Source organism: Saccoglossus kowalevskii, chromosome 5, assembly GCF_978046115.1.
Source record: "Saccoglossus kowalevskii chromosome 5, keSacKowa6.1, whole genome shotgun sequence".
In the NCBI taxonomy this organism is placed as follows: Eukaryota; Metazoa; Hemichordata; class Enteropneusta; family Harrimaniidae; genus Saccoglossus; species Saccoglossus kowalevskii.
Genome location: NC_140645.1, coordinates 24397635 through 24419740, shown reverse-complemented (window position 1 = coordinate 24419740; position 22106 = coordinate 24397635). Strand labels below are relative to the sequence as shown.

Sequence of the window (22106 nt, the reverse complement as noted above, 5' to 3'; positions counted from 1 at the left end):
TATTACATGTGTGAGAGCGAGAGGTAAGTACATAGACGAACAAACAAAAAAAACAATATATGAAAACAAAACTTACTTAGATATCCAATTGTTGATGCCAGAATTGTTCTTCTCTGTATGTTCTGTAGTGACGCTATAAAGAAATACGCAAGTATTTAGATCTCGTATTATGCAATTGATTTCCCCCCGCACTAGGAATACCAATTACATTACGTAATCATAGTTGGTATAATAAGGAATCTCCGTCATGAAATATCATTATTTTCGTTTTTATTTGTGATATTAAATGCTACAGCCACACGTGACAGCCTGTTATATATGAAACTGCCATAGTAGATATACCATATTTAAATTGATATCTGCTAGCACCTATAGACGAGTGAAAAGCGATTACTCGGTGAGAGCTTTTGGAAACATTTGAGTTGTTATTCGTGACATGTATAACACCAGTCACATGTTTTATTTCTATGCCCTGTTTTAGCATATATGCATAAAAAACAATAGACAATCTTTTACAAACAAGACAGATGGTGTGATCATATCATAACTCGAAATTGATACGGAGGGAAAAACTCGATTTATAAAATGTAAACACACAATATAAAATATAATTGGGAAAAAATTACATTTTATTCAGTTTATATTCAATTTGATTTTTTTTTTTCATAATATATGCAGCATGTCCAGCATGGACATATTTGACACAGGGTTGAACTCCCTAAACTCCGCCGATCGGCAAAATCAACATAACCTGTGCTACTATGTGATTTGTGCAGAATATTACATGTGTGTGGGATTGTGTGTGTGGAGGCGGTGAAGTAAATACACAAAAAACAGACGAAACGTGGCAATATGAAACTTACTTAGAAATCCTTGACCAGTTGTTGATAACAGAATTATTGTTCACTATATGCTCCGCAGTGAAACTATAAAGAAATACATAATTAATTAGATGCTATTCTCATCATCACCTGCACTAAACAAAACAATTACATTACGTAATCCTAGAAGGTATAATACGCGATCTGCTCACAATCCCTCCCATCGAGGGCGCTTACTAGAGGGGTCCTGGGGCATGCTCCCTGGAAAAAAAAGAAATCTAGACCCCCTGAAACGCTATTTCCTGTATTCTAGATTTTAGTGAAAAATACAAAAACAGTGCCGCCGCCATTGTCTTTCATTCAGATATCTAAGGCTTGTATATTTCGACTGACAATGATTATTATTGAATATATTGGCTGACACCAACCATAGACCCTCTAGGGTCTATGCACCAACCAAGTTCCTATACGAATATATTATATTTATATTTTCGGCAATTATTTACACACTTTTATTTAATATTGCCATACGCACCGTGCTGTATTAAATGCTATCTTGTATGACAATATGGTTCACCTAGCTACGCATGCGCTGAATGTTAAATACATTGGACGATAATCATTGTTCAGTAACTGTATTGACATATGTTTCACTGAAGACGAATATCGTACGATCAACACACGGGCGACATTTTAAGACCACGGCGAGCGTTTTGTATATTATAAACAACGGTTTTATTCCTACGAATGCAATGAGATTCAATATACCTACCTAAATGTGAACTGTCTCCCTCTAGTAACGGGTCTAATGCTAAGCGTTGTACTCCACTTAGTGAACAAAAACACGTATACAGCTAATCCACACAATAACACGCATACAAATATAGTGACTGGTGTGCATTTCATGGCCAGGTTCTGGAAATAAAGTAAATACAAATCTCACAAATAAATGTTCCCAATGTCACAAGCCTAACACAATAAGCTCAGACAAGGGTAACTAAAAGATTTTTCCTGTCACAATATTTACAATAATTTTGATTTGTGGCCTGATCAAATTTATTAGGTCAAAAAAGAAAGAAATTACAGAAAAATAGTGCACTGAAAATGTTTCATTTTAGCGGGATAATCAGACTAAGTTGGATCGAATTAACATGTTTAATTGGAATGCCACACAATAGTAAAAATGATGTAATTTTTTTCTTTATTTTTTACATATGTGACATTTCATGTTTACTTGGACGAAATAAAAAAAAACGATGTACAAAGTGAAATGAAAATAGCATGTTTTTTTTTAATCTATTTTTAGGTTATTTTACTTTTGTGCGTATTTGTTTGATTAAACAATAAACTACTATAAAATACACACATGCGCTGGTTGTTTAAGTACGTACGATAATAATCATTTCACATACGTATTAGAGTATCTTTTTTATTTAAGCGAATATTGTCGTGTGACCTGTAAACGCAACAGTTTTAGTTTATGATAAACCGTATTTAGAGTATCGAATAATATTTAGAAAAAATATATGTTTTTATATTTTATGTTGAACAGGAGTTTACAATATAACACCGCGGTTGCCGGACAATCAGGCAGGATAATTTTGTTATTAAACAATTATGTAATAAAATAACACTTAAATCTGTGTAGAAGTTAATCGCCATAAATTTGACTTGTTGGGAAGTTCATTTTAACAAATCAAATAATAACGTCATTTGCATATTTAATTGATTTTATTAAACATGTTAAATATTTGGCAGGATGTGATTAACTTGGTCACACATTATGTGAACTAGTTTGAGTAGGATGTGTGTTGCTTATTATGTTATTAAATGTGATGTATAATTAATTTTGATAGTGTGTTGTAGCTATTTCATGTCTTTGTGTCTTCATTACCAACAGCGTATGTTTGTTTTTTCTAAACCATCTTTAATTTAGTTTTGGTTGTAATAGACGTGGATCACAGGTAATGGTGTTAATAAATTAGGACAGAATATTTTCACTTTGCCGCTATTAATCTGCAGTGGTCGACCTATAAAACGCATTTAAAATACCATATTTGTTTGCAAAAAATTCAAACGATTTCAAATTATCGTTTCGTTTCGTTTTCTCGTTGTGGGTTACCTATGTTCAGGTGCGAGAGTATAATTAGTGCGGGTTGTACTATAAACTTATAGGCATGAAGGAAGATTCATTGACCATAGTCGGGACCTGGTTTTTGACAGATGACCACCCCCTCCAGTCACGTTGTTAGATATCTCTGTATTACGTCATCTGTGAATGGGCGGCATATTGTGCATGCGCAGATCTAAACAAATGATAAATTATCCAGTCAACGTCATACTAGCGCAGTGGTAAGCAAATGTTAAAATGTAATGTAAATAGAAACCTGTTTCCCTACGAGCTATATCCGTGTCCGTGGTTACCCATGGGTTTGCACGGGGTCGTCCGGGGTAGTGATGAGTACCCCGCTCTGTATTATCAATATATATGTTTGTAGAATTCTATCAACGAGCCACATTCACGCAACGGCGTTCGTGTTTTGAGAGATCACGTGGTATATAAATTAAACGGTAATGAAATCATACTAGAGATAACCCTGGGTAACCTGGATAAAGTGGGTTGAAACATTTTGGTCAGTGGGATTATTATTAGTATGAGATGAATGCTCAGCTTACCTGGGCAGCGATCTTGGCCGTCACAATGGCAGGTTCTTGAACGTAATCGCAATCACAATGCACGACATAGAGACTAAATGAAATAGACCTGAATAAAAAAGCTTCTACCTATATACTACGCTAGACAAGAAATTGCGACTAAGTTCTCTTGTTATCGCGGTTAGTGTTGTAGTAATATGACCATGGTAACCATAGCAACACACAGCGAAAGACAAGCATCGGTTAGATGAATCTCATACGCGACTTTCACGGCCGCGTTAATCATCCAGACAATGTGCAGAAGTGATAAAATGTACTATTACATATACTTTATTAACCTGGGTAGTTTTATGTAAATGATACCTGAACCGGAAGACATTGTGAAGGTGAGATTGTGCACTACATCACTACATAACCAATGTATTTCAAACATGTTCAAACATATGCTCTGTACGTCGTCATTGGAATCCGTCTCCATTTAGATGGTTATATTTATAGATGTAAATGTCAAATTATGAGTGGGATGCTAAAGCTGTTGGGTGTGTAATTTTTTTTTTTTTTTTTTTTTTTTTTTTTTTTTTTTTTTTTTTTTTTTTTTTTTTGGTTTTAGGTCTCATTCAGGGAAATCAGGAAAAATAGTGAGAATGTACACACATGACAGAGAAGACAGATGTATTGATCACGAGAGAGCACATTAGAGCAAAGAGTCAGGGTCAAGTTTATGTCAAACACTGTTCTTATACTCCTGTCGCAATTTCAAATGGTTCACCTTCAGTTCAAATTTCAAACAACAGTCGTGTACGGAAATGTACAAGTCAATAAACACAAAGCAAACGAGACTACATAAACAATTACAAGCCCAAGAACACAAAACAAATGAATGGCAACAATTACAAAACATTCCACAAAATCATAACAATAACGACTGACCAGTACACTACATAGATGTTTTATAATACAAGGCCAAGAACATAAAACAATTAATTGACAACAATTGAAAAAAAAGCAATCCATAAGAACAAAACAAAACAACTGACTAGTTCTCTACATAGTCATATACAAGGCCAAGTACACAAAACAAATGACTGACAACAATTGAAAAAACAAAACAAAGAAAGCTTAGAAAGAACTCATTTGTCCTCAGAGTATAGAGCATATTAACAATTAGCCTTTGAAACTAGAAGTTTGGCAAAAAATATTTGGCTGCTATCTGAGATGCACATCGTAAAAAATGTGATCCACTTTATTGAAGTTTATAATACTTACGGATAAAAAAATCATTGTACATATGTGAGATATCAAAATTGGCTAATAATAATTATATAATCAATATACATGTGTGTTCAACATTAAACTAAACACGTCTGTAAATTATCTAAGGGCATATATTGATTAGATGATTATGCATATTATGCAAATTAGTCTGCTCGAATTTCAATCCGAAACTAGTCACAACTTAGCATTATTCCCAGGCATTAATGCAATTATTGATCCTTGAGACATAGGTAGAACATTCGGTGATTATGCAAATTGAGGAAAAAAGGGAAAAATTCCAAGCTAAAACTAATTAGGTCTGTGTATTGTTTATTGAACACATGTACTAAGTTTCAACATAATGTTATTAAGTCGTAAAACATAAGTAGAAAGCCGAAAAGTAAATTATTATGCAAATTAGGTGATTATTATGGATGTATATAAATCCAAAACTAATTAGACCGTTGACCTGATAAATACACTACATAGCTTTTTCAGGTCTAAAACATAAATCAAATGACTGATAAATATTGACAAGCAATTCCCAGAGCAAAACATAAGCGAATGACCACTACTCTGCAATACATATTCATATACAAAACAAAAACATGAGACAAATACAATCTAGACAACAATAACGTGTACACTAATGCAATATAAAGAGCAATAACATGTACACTAATGTAATCTAGAGAACAATAACGTATACACTAATACAATCTAGAGAACAATAACGCGTACAATAATGCAATCTAGAGAACAATAACGTGTACACTAATGCAATATAGAGGACAATAACGTGTGCACTAATGCAATATAGAGAACAATAACATGTACACTAATGCGATCTAGAGAACAATAACGTGTACACTAATGCAATATAGAGAACAATAACGTATACACTAATGCAATATAGAGAACAATAGCGTGTACACTAATGCAATATAGAGAACAATAACATGTACACTAATGCGATCTAGAGAACAATAACGTGTACACTAATGCAATATAGAGAACAATAACGTATACACTAATGCAATATAGAGAACAATAACATGTACACTAATGCGATCTAGAGAACAATAACGTGTACACTAATGCAATATAGAGAACAATAACGTGTACACTAATGCAATATAGAGAACAATAACATGTACACTAATGCGATCTAGAGAACAATAACGTGTACACTAATGCAATATAGAGAACAATAACGTGTACACTAATGCAATCTAGAGAACAATAACGTGTACACTAATGCAATCTAGAGGACAATAACGTGTACACTAATGCGATCTAGAGAACAATAACGTGTACACTAATGCAATATAGAGAACAATAACATGTACACTAATGCGATCTAGAGAACAATAACGTGTACACTAATGCAATATAGAGAACAATAACGTGTACACTAATGCAATCTAGAGAACAATAACGTGTACACTAATGCAATCTAGAGGACAATAACGTGTACACTAATGCGATCTAGAGAACAATAACGTGTACACTAATGCAATATAGAGAAAAATAACGTATACACTAATGCAATATAGAGAACAATAGCGTGTACACTAATGCAATATAGAGAACAATAACATGTACACTAATGCGATCTAGAGAACAATAACGTGTACACTAATGCAATATAGAGAACAATAACGTATACACTAATGCAATATAGAGAACAATAACATGTACACTAATGCGATCTAGAGAACAATAACGTGTACACTAATGCAATATAGAGAACAATAACGTGTACACTAATGCAATATAGAGAACAATAACATGTACACTAATGCGATCTAGAGAACAATAACGTGTACACTAATGCAATATAGAGAACAATAACGTGTACACTAATGCAAAATAGAGAACAATAACGTGTACACTAATGCGATCTAGAGAACAATAACTTGCACACTAATGCGATCTAGAGAACAATAACGCGTACAGTAATGCAATCTAGAGAACAATAACGCGTACAGTAATGCAATATAGAGAACAATAACATGCACGCTAATGCAATATAGAGAACAATAACGTGTACACTAATGCAATATAGAGAACAATAACATGTACACTAATGCAATGTAGAGAACAATAACATCTACAGTAATGTAATATAGAGAACAATAACTCGTACACTAATGCATTCTAGAGAGCAATAACGTGCCCACTAATGCAATCTAGAGAACAATAACGTGCACACTAATGCGATCTAGAGAACAATAACATGTACACTAATGCAATCTAGAGAACAATAACGTGTACACTAATGTGATCTAGAGAACAATAACGTGAACACTAACGTGATCTAGAGAACAATAACGTGCCCACTAATGCAATCTAGAGAACAATAACGTGTACACTAATACAATCTAGAGAACAATAACGTGCACACTAATGCAATCTAGAGAACAATAACGTGCACACTAATGTGATCAGGAGGACAATAACTTGCACACTAATGTGATCTAGAGAACAATAACGTGCACACTAATGCAATATAGAGAACAATAGCGTGCACACTAATGTGATCTAGAGAAAAATAACGTGCACACTAATGTGATCTAGAGAAAAATAACGTGTACACTAATGTGATCTAGAGAACAATAACGTGTTCACTAATGCAATCTAGAGAACAATAACATGTACACTAATGCAATATAGAGAACAATAACATGTACACTAATGCAATATAGAGAACAATAACATGTACACTAATGCAATGTAGAGAACAATAACGTGCCCACTAATGCAATCTAGAGAACAATAACGTGCACACTAATGTGATCTCCAGAACATTAACGCGTACACTAATGTGATCTAGAGAACAATAATGTGTACACTAATGCAATCTAGAGAACAATAACATGTACACTAATGCAATATAGAGAACAATAACATGTACACTAATGCAATGTAGAGAACAATAACGTGCCCACTAATGCAATCTAGAGAACTATAACGTGCACACTAATGCGATCTAGAGAACAATAACATGTACACTAATGCAATCTAGAGAACAATAACATGTACACTAATGCAATCTAGAGAACAATAACGTGTACACTAACGTGATCTAGAGAACAATAACGTGCACACTAACGTGATCTAGAGAACAATAACGTGCACACTAATGCAATCTAGAGAACAATAACGTGAACACTAATACAATCTCGAGAACAATAACGTGCACACTAATGCAATCTAGAGAACAATAACGTGTACACTAATGTGATCTAGAGAACAATAACTTGCACACTAATGTGATCTAGAGAACAATAACGTGCACACTAATGCGATCTAGAGAACAATAACATGTACACTAATGCAATCTAGAGAACAATAACGTGTACACTAATGCAATCTAGAGAACAATAACGTGTACACTAATGTGATCTAGAGAACAATAACGTGGACACTAACGTGATCTAGAGAACAATAACGTGCCCACTAATGCAATCTAGAGAACAATAACGTGTACACTAATACAATCTAGAGAACAATAACGTGCACACTAATGCAATCTAGAGAACAATAACGTGCACACTAATGTGATCAGGAGAACAATAACTTGCACACTAATGTGATCTAGAGAACATTTTAACGTGCACACTAATGTAATATAGAGAACAATAACGTGCACACTAATGTGATCTAGAGAAAAATAGCATGTACACTAATGTGATCTAGAGAACAATAATGTGCACACTAATGTGATCTAAAGAACAATAACGTGCACACTAATGTGGTCTAGAGAAATATAACGTGCACACTAATGTGATATAGAGAACAATAATGTGTACACTAATGTGATCTCCAGAACATTAACGCGTACACTAATGTGATCTAGAGAACAATAATGTGTACACTAATGCAATCTAGAGAACAATAACATGTACACTAATGCAATATAGAGAACAATAACATGTACACTAATGCAATGTAGAGAACAATAACATGTACACTAATGCAATCTAGAGAGCAATAACGTGCCCACTAATGCAATCTAGAGAACAATAACGTGCACAATAATGCGATCTAGAGAACAATAACATGTACACTAATGCAATCTAGAGAACAATAACATGTACACTAATGCAATCTAGAGAACAATAACGTGTACACTAATGTGATCTAGAGAACAATAACGTGCACACTAACGTGATCTAGAGAACAATAACGTGCACACTAATGCAATCTAGAGAACAATAACGTGTACACTAATACAATCTCGAGAACAATAACGTGGACACTAATGCAATCTAGAGAACAATAACGTGTACACTAATGTGATCTAGAGAACAATAACTTGCACACTAATGTGATCTAGAGAACAATAACGTGCACTCTAATGCAATATAGAGAACAATAACGTGCACACTAATGCAATATAAGAACAATAACGTGCACACTAATATGATCTAGAGAAAAATACCGTGCACACTAATGCAATCTAGAGAACAATAACGTGTACACTAATGTGATCTGGAGAACAATAATGTGCACACTAATGTGATCTAGAGAACAATAACGTGCACACTAATGTGGTCTAGAGAACAATAACGTGTACACTAATGCAATATAGAGAACAATAACGTGCACACTAATGCAATCTAGAGAACAATAACGTGCACACTAATGTGATCTAGAGAACAATAACTTGCACACTAATGCAATATAGAGAACAATATCGTGCACACTAATGTGATCTAGAGAAAAATACCGTGCACACTAATGTGATCTAGAGAAAAATAACATGTACACTAATGTGATCTAGAGAACAATAATGTGCACACTAATGTGATCTAGAGAACAATAACGTGCACACTAATGTGGTCTAGAGAAATATAACGTGCACACTAATGTGATCTAGAGAACAATAACGTGCACACTAATGTGATCTAGAAAATATTACGAGCACACTAATGTGATCTAGAGAACAATAATGTGTACACTAATGTGATCTAGAGAACAATAACGTGCACACTAATGTGATCTAGAGAAATATAACGTGTACACTAATGCAGTATAGAGAACAATAACGTGCACACTAATGCAATATAGAGAACAATATCGTACACACTAATGTGATCTAAAGAACAGTAACGTGCACTCTAATGTGATCTGGAGAACAATAACGTGCACACTAATGTGATCTAGAGAACAATAATGTGCACCCTAATGTGATCTAGAGAACAATAACGTGCACACTAATGTGATCTAAAGAACAATAACTTGCATACTAATGTGATCTAGAGAACAATAACGTGCACACTACTGCAATATATAGAACAATAACGTGCACACTAATGCAATATAGAGAACAATAACGTGCACACTAATGTGATCTAGAGAACAATAACGTGCACACTAATGTGATCTAGAGAACAATAACGTGCACACTAATGTGATCTAGAGAACAATAATGTGCACACTAATGTGATCTAGAGAAATATAACGTGCACACTAATGTGATCTAGAGAACAATAGCATGCACACTAATGAAATCTAGAGAACAATAACATGTACACTAATGTGATCTAGAGAACAATAACGTGCACTCTAATGTGATCTAGAGAAATATAACGTGTACACTAATGGAATCTAGAGAACAATAACGTGCACACTAATGTGATCTAGAGAACAATATATTGCATACTAATGTGATCTAGAGAACAATAACGTGCACACTAATGCAATACAGAGAACAATAACGTGCACACTAATGCAATATAGAGAACATTAATTAACGTGCACACTAATGTGATCTAGAGAACAATAAGGTGCACACTAACGTGATCTAGAGAAATATAACGTGCACACTAATGTGATCTAGAAAACAATAACGTGCACACTAACGTGATCTAGAGAACAATAACGTGCACACTAACGTGATCTAGAGAAATATAACGTGCACACTAATGCGATCTAGAGAACAATAACGTGTACACTAATGCAATCTAGAGAACACTGGCGTGCACACCAATGTGATATAGATATAAACTACTGCAATATTGACATCACGAACTTGTCGTGACTGACCCAAGAAACGGTTATTTTCACAGAAATAGTTTGTAAAAAATATAGTTTATATTTTCTTCCTTTTGTCGACCGCTGGTGAAGTGCAGAGTATATGGCTTAATGATGTAGTAGAGGTATACAGACAGTAAAATTCACACTAATTATTTTTATATTTTTTCAAAACAACAAAATATTTTCTGATAGCTCATAGCTCAGACTAATTAATTGATGTTATGTTAGACACAACCATCATTTTGTCATGTGACTGCCAAGTAAATACATTCTTTATTTAAAATTCAAATGAGTACTGTGAAGAAAGTCAAAGTATCATATTTCAAAATTAAAACAAAGATATACACTACTACATCTGATTAGTTGCTACATTATTTGTTAATGGTCATGACATTTTGTGTGATTAATGTTTTAAAAGTGTTTTACATTGACTGTGAGATTTATTAATTATTTAATACGTGGGAACTTGCAAATGTAGTCATTGATAGATTTCTGAGATTTTTATAGAATAATTATATATAGTTATAGATTCCATAAAATATAAAAATAAAAATGGCAACAACATACCTTATCATTACTTCAGATCGTCTCCACACTGACTCCGTCGGGTTCAGTACGTTGCAAACGTTGCTCAATGGAAACGTGCTATGACTAGTTATAGATGAATGCAAAAATTTAACAATCGCGCCATTAATCTGTATATTTTTAAAATGAGTGTAAATGAACCTTGTACACGCTATTTTGATTGTTTTTTGTCATTTTACCGGACGGTTTTAATGATGTGCTACACACATGATCTAACTTTTTCTTTTTGAACATCACCTGCCCGTTAGGCCCGGTAAGGGGGAATTATCTAGAAAGAAATTAAAAAATGTTAACGACTGTCTGTGACTTTCATATATTTAAAGATAATACCCCAATTTTGAAATTATAGTACTGACACCCATTATTCGAAAGTGATTGGCCAGTACAAACTCAAGATATGGTTGACGTATTATAAGTTATTTAATGTACTGTGTCCTGCATTCGTTCACATACGTGATCTCCACTCGTGCATTATCGTTCCCGTAAACCGATGCATGTTCGTTTGGGCGATTCTGTCTTAAGCTCCTTAATGACATTGTACTTTCACGATAAATATATAGTAGTAAATTGATTATATTATTTTCAACGAAGGTTCGATTTAGTCGACTTTACTTCACTGATATATTCAATTGTGACATTAAATTAGTGTCAGTAATTTGTTTTCAGATGAATAAATTTAGTATTCTTATGTTGAACTTTTATTGGTTCATTTGTGTGTAACTTGAAGGTTGTTTTTTTTTTGACTTGAGTGGACTTGTTTTTACCCACGCCAAGGACATTATGATTTCGATAGTGTTGGTTTGCTGGTGTGTTGATTTTTCGTATGTTAGTAAGATAACTCAAAATGTTATTGTTTTTGTCATTGTTTCAGAAACATTTGTCTTTGACAGAAAGACAACCCTATTTAGATGAGCCGCCATGCAAAGTGTGACTTCACACGTGACAGAATGGGAAACGGGTTCATTGTTTTAAAGTGTGACTGTATTGTGTAGTGTATAGTGTAGCAGGTGATAACACTGAACAAAAAGCAGTTGCAATTTTTTATATATAATTACAAATACACATGTGGCTAAGCAAACAGGGTGAACGTTCAGCTGAATAGTTTCAAGAAATTTGACGAGCAATAGAAGGATATGAGCTACTGAACAGATACAAGAACGGAATTAAAGTCACTAACGACATCAGTGAAGCCCAAACATTCAGGCTTCTGTTTCATAATTAATGGGGTCACGTTATTGTTGACAGGAAGTTGAAATGATCAGTGTAATGAGGTCAAAATGCAGTTGGTTCTTTGTATTTATCTATTTTAGTGATCGAGACATGGTGTTCTGAATATTTTATAAGCCAAGTGGATATGCATATGAATAAGGTCACATGATCGTATATGGCCAACTTTTATCTTAGTCATATATACAAACCAGTCACCTCCCTATCTGCAACAGATATTGTGTTATGTATATTGATGAAGGCAGACGACCCAAATCTATGGAAAGATTTCAAGGAAAGAACGCATTTTCAGAATAAAATGCACATGCACAATTTTAGATTAATCAGACCAATATATCACATGTAAATGCACAGTTATAATTTTTTGCAAAATTTTAGATGGCGGAAGTTTCTCGTATTTCTTGTGATAATCTTTGGCCGCACATGTTATATACAAACTGTTTGCCATAAATCAAATATGCCGGCCAAACCATATGACTGATGAAAAATGTTCTACTTTTCTCGTTTTTGCCATAAGCTGAACAAAGCTTTCAATTGAAATGTTGCATGTACACAGGACACTACATTGCACAACTGATTTCAAGTCCTCAGCTAGTTTGATTTAAACTGGCCGAGTGGGAAGCAATACAAAACTTCAAAACAAAATATTTGCAAAACCAATAGGCCGATTGCCATTTTTAATGCTATTTGCACCTGTTGGTCCACATCACCAAATGAAGTTCCACGTTTCTAGCTATTTTTTCAACAACAAAAAAACTTGATGAAGAAAAGGTTACATTCAATAGAAAAGTTTCAATAAATTGGGTGAATAGCATAAGGAAGTGAGCTGCTGAACATAAAAAGTAACTGAATAGAGGAGAAACTATGATAAGTATCCGACCCGTCACTGACCCCTTACAACAATCCAGGTACGTAATTCTGTTTGTTTTTTTATCTATACTCATCAATCACTAATGGATATTGTATCATCGTTGCTATACAAAGTGGTTGTTAAGCGTGTGAAGTTAATAAAGCTGCATCGTTGCTTGGACAGTTTATTTATGCTATATCAATATTATTAAAATCTGATGCAGTTATGGTCATTTTTTTATTGTAATTTCTTGTATTTATGATTTTTTTTTTATTTGTGGCTGTTTTTTTCATTTTTATATGTCGAATATCGGTCACCGCAATTTGCCATTTTGAAAATTACATTGTATGGTGCTCAGTGATTGTTCGACAAATTTCATCAGAAACTGTATCATAGCACAGGATTTACATAGTCATTGACACAGATGTAGTTAAATAAGAAGCCAATCCTTACACAGGATTTTAAATCAGAAAGATGTTATTTATAATCCGGATATATTCGACAATGCTTGGGAGACCCAATGACGTTGACATCGAGTAAGATGACTTCTTACGTATTACTTCAAAGGCATTAAATGCAAATCCAAGTACTTGATTAAAACCCCCACTGAATAGTAATGTGTGTTGAATGCTTTGATTATCAATTCAATTTCAGGTCCTCAGCTAGTTTGATTTGAAACTGGCCGAGTGGGAAGCAATACAAAACATCAAAACAAAATATTTGCAAAACCAATAGGCCGATCGCCATTTTGAATGTTATTTGCATCAGTTCCCATTGCTCCACATCACCAAACGTAGTTCCACGTTTCTAGCTACGTTTTCAACAACAACAAACTTGATGAAAAATGTTACATTCATCAGAAAAGTGAACTTTTTATAGTCGTGCGAAACGTATGTGTGCAATGTTGTTATTTTAGTTCGAATTGGTTATATTATTTTCAGCGAAGGTTCGATTTAGTCGACTTTACTTCACTGATATATTCAATTGTGACTTTAAATTAGTGTCAGTAATTTGTTTTCAGATTAATACATTTAGTATGCTTATGTTGAACTTTTATTGGTTCATTTGTGTGTAACTTGAAGGTTGTTTCTTTTTTGACTTGAGTGGACTTGTTTTTACATACGCCAAGGACATTATGATTTCGATAGTTTTGGTTTGCTGGTGTGTTGATTTTTCGTGTGTTAGTAAGATAACTCAAAATGTTATTGTTTTTTGTCATTGTTTCAGAAACATTTGTCTTTGACAGAAAGACAACCCTATTTAGATGAGCCGCCATGCAAAGTGTGACTTCACACGTGACAGAATGGGAAACGGGTTCATTGTTTTAAAGTGTGACTGTATTGTGTAGTGTATAGTGTAACAGGTGATAACACTGAACAAAAAGCAGTTGCAATTGTTTTATATATAATTACAAATACACATGTGGCCAAGCAAACAGGTTGAACGTTCAGCTGAAAAGTTTCAAGAAATTTGACGAGCAATAGAAGGATAGGAGCTACTGAACAGGTACAAGAACGGAATTAAAGTCACCAACGACATCAGTGAAGCCCAAACATTCAGGCTTCTGTTTCATAATTAATGGGGTCATGTTACTGTTGACAGGAAGTTGAAATGATCAATGTCATGAGGTCAAAATGCAGTTGGTTCTTTGTATTTATCTATTTTAGTGATCGAGACATGGTGTTCTGAATATTTTATAGGCCAAGTGGATATGCATATGAATAAGGTCACATGATCATATATGGCCAACTTTTATCTTAGTCATATATTTTGTTCAAACCAGTCACCTCCCTATCTGCAACAAATATTGTGTTATGTATATTGATGAAGGCAAACAACCCAAATCTATGGAAAGATTTCAAGGGAAGAATGCATTTTCAGAATAAAATGTACATGCACAATTTTAGATTAATTAGACCAATATACCACATGTAAATGCACAGTTATAATTGTTTGCAAAATTTTAGATGGCGGAAGTTTCTCGTATTTCTCGTGATAAGCTTTGGCCGCACATGTTATATACAAACTTTTTGACATAAATCAAAGATGCCGGCCAAACCATATGACTGATGAAAAATGTTCTACTTTTCTCGTTTTTGCCATAAGCTGAACAAAGCTTTGAAATAAACTGAAATGTTGCATGTGCACAGGACACAACATTGCACAACTAATTTCAGGTCCTCGGCTAGTTTGATTTGAAACTGGCCAAGTGGGATGCAATACAAAACTTCAAAACAAAATATTTGCAAAACCAATTGGCCGATCGCCATTTTTAATGCTATTTGCACCAGTTCCCATTGGTCCACATCACCAAACGAAGTTCCACGTTTCTAGCTATTTTTTTCAACAAAAGTAAAAAACTTGATGAAAAAAAGTTACATTCAACAGAAAAGTTTCATTAAATTGGGTGAGTAGCATAAGGAAGTGAGCTGCTGAACAGAAAAAGTAACTGAATAGAGGGGGAACTATGATTAGTATCCGACCCGTCACTGACCTCTTACAACAATCCAGGTACGTAATTCTGTTTTTTTTTTCTTTACTCACCAATCACTAATTAACATTGTATCATCGTTGCTATACAAAGTGGTTGTTGAGCGTGTGAAGTTAACAAAGCTGCATCGTTGCTTGGACAGTTTATTTATGCTATATCAATATTATTAAAATCTGATGCAGTTATGGCCATTTTTTATTTATTGTAATTTCTTGTATTTATGATTTTTTTTTTCGTTGTTTTTGTTTTTCATTTTTATATGTCGAATATCGGTCACCGCAATTTGCCATTTTGAAAATTACATTGTATGGTGCTCAGTGATTGTTCGACAAATCTCATCAGAAACTGTATCATAGCACAGGAATTACATAGTCATTGACACAGATGTAGTTAAAAAAGAAGCCAATCCTTACACAGGATTTTAAATCACAATGATGTTATTTATAATCCGGATATATTCGGAGATGCTTGGGAGACCCAATGACGATGACATCGAGTAAGATGACTTGTTGACTTCAATAGCATTAAATGCAAATCCAAGTACTTGATTTAAACCTCCACTGAATAGTAATGTGTGTTGAATGCTTTGATTATCAATTTAATTTCAGGTACTCAGCTAGTTTGATTTGAAACTGGCCGAGTGGGAAGCAATACAAAACTTCAAAACAAAATATTTGCAAAACCAATAGGCCGATCGCCATTTTAATGCTAGTTGCACCAGTTACCATTGGTTCACAACACCAAACGAAGTTTCACGTTTCTAACTATTTTTTTCAACAAAAATAAACAGAAAAGTTTCAATAACAGAAAGAGTAAACTGAATAGAGTGAAAACTATGATTAGTATCCGACACGTCACTGACCGCTTACAACATCCAGACACGTTTGTCATCAATATCGTAATGGATATGGTATCGTTGTTGTTTTTTCAAATTGGTTGGCACGTGAAGTTAACAAAGCTGTCAGGTTGTTTGAGCACTTTCTTCATACTATATCAAACGTATTAAAATCCACTGTAAGTTTTGGGTCCATGATTTTAACGCTTCGTGTTGAAAGTGATCACTATATAAAATATAAAAATTGCAAGAACGTTCAAGTGAAAATTCTTCAAGCACTTTATAAATATCTGAGCAACAATAAGCTCGGCCTATCCATTCGAGCGTAGGTTCTTAATGACAAAATAAAAGTACTTACTCTCAAAGTCGTTAAAAGCTTCATGTTGATTTACCCAACTATATAACTTCTGAAAACAGAGAGAACGCTCAACGTATACGTTTCATTAAATTTGAAGAGCAGCATAGGAAAGGGAGCTGCCGAGCGTAGTCGAGAACGGAATGAAGGGAAAACTATAACAAGTCACTGGCCCGTTACTGGTGCCCCTAACATTCCAAACACGTAGCCATGTTGTTGTTTATTTTTGTTTGTATTGAACTTTTTATAATCGTGCGAAACGTATGTGTGCAATGTTGTTATTCGAGTTCGAATTGTTAGACACGTGAAGTTAACAAATGTGTAAGAATGTTTGAGCATTTTATATATGTTATAACGGACAGAGATCCTTAAGGCTGCTCTACCATAACCTGAACTCTAACACTCCAGACCCCAATGTAATTAAATATGCCCATATCCAGATAACTGACCCAAATAAGTGACCCAAAGATTGAAATAGGGGTGTGGCACTGGAGGGATGGGGTTAGGATTAGAGTTATGGGTAAGGGGGCCACAAGGGACTCTTACCTGCCATACCAATCTGATTAAAATCCGATTTTCGTGATGATATCTCTGATTTAGATAAATATTTTTGTTAAAAAGTGATATTTTTGACTTCTTGTTGAAAACTGCAAGTTTGATTGCTTTGATATTATACATATAGGTACTAGAGGTGGATCTCACTCAGATTTCTCTTATTCTCTAAATTTGGTGAATATTTTTGTCTTTTTTTTGGCAAAAAAGTGTTATTTTTGACTTCTTGTTAAAAACCACGTTTCTAGCTCTAGCTTCTCTTTCAAACAACTTGAGGACAACAAAGTTATGGTTGAGAGAAAAGTTTCAATAAATGTGACGAGTTGCAGAAGGAAGTGAGCACAAGCTTAGAATAAGGAGAAAGCTATATCATATCACTGGCCCGCCACTGACAACAACCCAGACACGTAATTATGTTGTTTTCCTTGTCTGTATTTATAAATTCATAATTAATATTGTATTTTCGCAGCGAAACTTGCTCTATATGTATGCAATATTGTTATTCGGAGTGGTTGTTAGCCACGCAAAGTTTACAAATCTGCCAGGTTGTTTGAGCATTATTTGTATATATGCTTTATCAATCCGTTTAAAATCCACTGTAGGTTTGGGTTCATGTTTTTAATGCTTTACGTTGAACTTGATCACTATAAACACTTAAAAACTGCAATAACTTCAGCAGAAAAGTTTCAATAAATTTGAAGCAGAAGGAAGTGAGCTGTTGAACTGAATAAAGACGTAATCGGCGTCAGCTCGCCCAAGCTATCAGACATCTGTTCAATAATAAATGAGGTCACTGGCCGGATTTCTATTAGGGTAGTTTGAATGATCGGGATACCACGGGGTCAAAATGCAGTTCGTTCGATGTATTTACCTGGTTTTGTAATCGAGATATGGTTTTCAGAATATATAATGATCGGTTGAAGCACGCATGTGATAAAAATGCCCAAAACTTTTAGTAATTTTTGTCATAAATCAAAGATGGTGGTCAAACGTAAAAAGCTTTTTTCCATGATAAACAAAGCTTTGAAATTAACTGATATGTTGCATGTACACAGGACACTACATTGCACAACTATATTCAGGTCCTCAGCTAGTTTGATTTTAAAATGGCCGAGTGGGATGCAATACAAAACTTCAAAACAAGATATTTGCAAAACCAAAAGGCCGATCGCCATTTTGAAAGTTATTTGCATCAGTTCTCATTGGTGCACATCACCAAACAAAGTTCCAAGTTTCTAGCTATTTTTTTCAACAACAAAAAAACTTACAAAAAAGTTACATTAAACAGAAAAGTTTCAATAACAGAAAGAGTAAACTGAATAGAGGGAAAACTATGATTAGTATCCGACACGTCACTGACCCCTCACAACATCCAGACAAGTTTGTCATCAATATCGTAATGGATATGGTATCGTTGTTGTTGTTCAAATTGGTTGGCACGTGAAGTTAACAAAGCTGCCAGGTTGTTTGAGCATTTTCTTCATACTATATCAAACGTGGGATTTACATAGACATTGTAACGGATATAGTTAAAAAAAGCCAATCCTTACAACGGATTTTAAATCAGAATGATGTTATTTATAATCCGGATATATTCGGAGATGCTTGGGAGACCCAATGACGTTGACATCGAGTAAGATGACTTGTTATGTATTGAAGTTAGCATTAAATGCAAATCCAAGTACTTGATTTAAACCCCCACTGAATAGTAATGTGTGTTGAATGCGTTGATTATCAATTCAATTTCAGGTCCTCAGCTAGTTTGATTTGCAACTGACCGAGTGGGAAGCAATACAAAACTTCAAAACAAAATATTTGCAAAACCAATTGGCCGATCGCCATTGTTAATGCTATTTGCACCAGTTCCCATTGCTCCACATCACCAAAGGTAGTTCCACGTTTCTAGCTATTTTTTTCAACAAAAATAAAAAACTTGATGAAAAAAAGTTACATTCAACAGAAAAGTTTCAATAAATTGGGTGAGTAGCAGAAGGAAGTGAGCTGCTGAACAGAAAAGTAACTGAATAGAGGGGGAACTATGATTAGTATCCGACCAGTCACTGACCTCTTACAACAATCCAGGTACGTAATTCTGTTTTTTTTGTCTGTACTCATCAATCACTAATGAACATTGTATCCTCGTTGCTATACAAAGTGGTTGTTAAGCATGTGAAGTTAACAAAGCTGCATAGTTGTTTGAGTAGTTTATTTATGCTATACAAATATTATTAAAATCTGATGCAGTTATGGTCATTTTTTTATTTATTATAATTTCTTGTATTTATGATTTTTTTTTTATTTGTGGCTGTTTTTTTTTTCATTTTTATATGTCGAATATCGGTCACCGCAATTTGCCATTTTGAAAATTACATTGTATGGTGCTCAGTGATTGTTCGACAAATCTCATCAGAAACTGTATCATGGCACAGGATTTACATAGTCATTGACACAGATGTAGTTAAATAAGAAGCCAATCCTTACACAAGATTTTAAATCACAATGATGTTATTTATAATCCGGATATATTCGGAGATGCTTGGGAGACCCAATGACGTTGACAACGAGTAAGATGACTTGCTGACTTCAATAGCATTAAATGCAAATCCAAGTACTTGATTTAAACCCCCACTGAATAGTAATGTGTGTTGAATGCTTTGATTATCAATTCAATTTCAGGTCCTCAGCTAGTTTGATTTGAAACTGGCCGAGTGGGAAGCAATACAAAACATCAAAACAAAATATTTGCAAAACCAATAGGCCGATCGCCATTTTGAATGTTATTTGCATCAGTTCCCATTGCTCCACATCACCAAACGTAGTTCCACGTTTCTAGCTACGTTTTCAACAACAACCAACTTGATGAAAAATGTTACATTCATCAGAAAAGTGAACTTTTTATAGTCGTGCGAAACGTATGTGTGCAATGTTGTTATTTTAGTTCGAATTGGTTATATTATTTTCAGCGAAGGTTCGATTTAGTCGACTTTACTTCACTAATATATTCAATTGTGACTTTAAATTAGTTTCAGTAATTTGTTTTCAGATTAATAAATTCAGTATGCTTATGTTGAACTTTTATTGGTTCATTTGTGTGTAACTTGAAGGTTGTTTCTTTTTTTACTTGAGTGGACTACATACGCCAAGGACATTATGATTTCGATAGTGTTGGTATGCTGGTGTGTTGATTTTTCGTATGTTAGTAAGATAACTCAAAATGTTATTGTTTTTTGTCATTGTTTCAGAAACATTTGTCTTTGACAGAAAGACAACTCTATTTAGATGAGCCGCCATGCAAAGTGTGACTTCACACGTGACAGAATGGGAAACGGGTTCATTGTTTTAAAGTGTGACTGTATTGTGTAGTGTATAGTGTAGCAGGTGATAACACTGAACAAAAAGCAGTTGCAATTGTTTTATATATAATTACAAATACACATGTGGCCAAGCAAACAGGTTGAAAGTTATAACGAGTCACTGGCCCGTCACTGATGCCCCCACTATTCCAAACACGTAACCATGTTGTTGTTTTCTTTGTTTGTATTGAACTTTTTATAGTCGTGCAAAACGTATGTGTGCAATGTTGTTATTTTAGTTCGAATTGGTTATATTATTTTCAGCGAAGGTTCGATTTAGTCGACTTTACTTCACTGATATATTCAATTGTGACTTTAAATTAGTGTCAGTAATTTGTTTTCAGATTAATAAATTTAGTATGCTTATGTTGAACTGTTATTGGTTCATTTGTGTGTAACTTGAAGGTTGTTTCTTTTTTGACTTGAGTGGACTTGTTTTTACATACGCAAAGGACATTATGATTTCGATAGTGTTGGTTTGCTGGTGTGTTGATTTTTCGTATGTTAGTAAGATAACTCAAAATGTTATTGTTTTTTGTCATTGTTTCAGAAACATTTGTCTTTGACAGAAAGACAACCCTATTTAGATGAGCCGCCATGCAAAGTGTGACTTCACACGTGACAGAATGGGAAACGGGTTCATTGTTTTAAAGTGTGACTGTATTGTGTAGTGTATAGTGTAGCAGGTGATAACACTGAACAAAAAGCAATTGTTTTATATATAATTACAAATACACATGTGGCCAAGCAAACAGGTTGAACGTTCAGCTGAAAAGTTTCAAGAAATTTGACGAGCAATAGAAGGATAGGAGCTACTGAACAGGTACAAGAACGGAATTAAAGTCACCAACGACATCAGTGAAGCCCAAACATTCAGGCTTCTGTTTCATAATTAATGGGGTCACGTTATTGTTGACAGGAAGTTGAAATGATCAATGTCATGAGGTCAAAATGCAGTTGGTTCTTTGTATTTATCTATTTTAGTGATCGAGACATGATGTTCCGAATATTTTATAGGCCAAGTGGATATGCATATGAATAAGGTCACATGATCATATATGGCCAACTTTTATCTTAGTCATA

General features: G+C 34.2%; 1 protein-coding gene across 7 annotated transcripts in view; it reads right to left on the bottom strand.

Moving 5' to 3' along the window:
- Positions 1–22106, bottom strand: part of LOC102805392 (alpha-2,8-sialyltransferase 8B-like) — a 158697-nt gene that overhangs the window by 128154 nt on the left and 8437 nt on the right. Inside the window, exons 2-5 of one of the 7 annotated variants that reach the window (XM_085499255.1) lie at positions 17122–17170; positions 1594–1736; positions 864–926; positions 77–133 (exon numbers count right to left, since the gene is read on the bottom strand). In XM_085499255.1, coding sequence (XP_085355381.1) covers positions 77–133; positions 864–926; positions 1594–1736; positions 17122–17145 — 287 coding nt within the window. In that variant the 5' untranslated portion in view covers positions 17146–17170. Of the gene's footprint in view, positions 1–76; positions 134–863; positions 927–1593; positions 1737–3208; positions 4080–17121; positions 17583–22106 lie in introns of those variants that run through there. The other 6 variants (XM_085499256.1, XM_085499258.1, XM_085499259.1 and 3 more) reach the window with 6 other exon arrangements.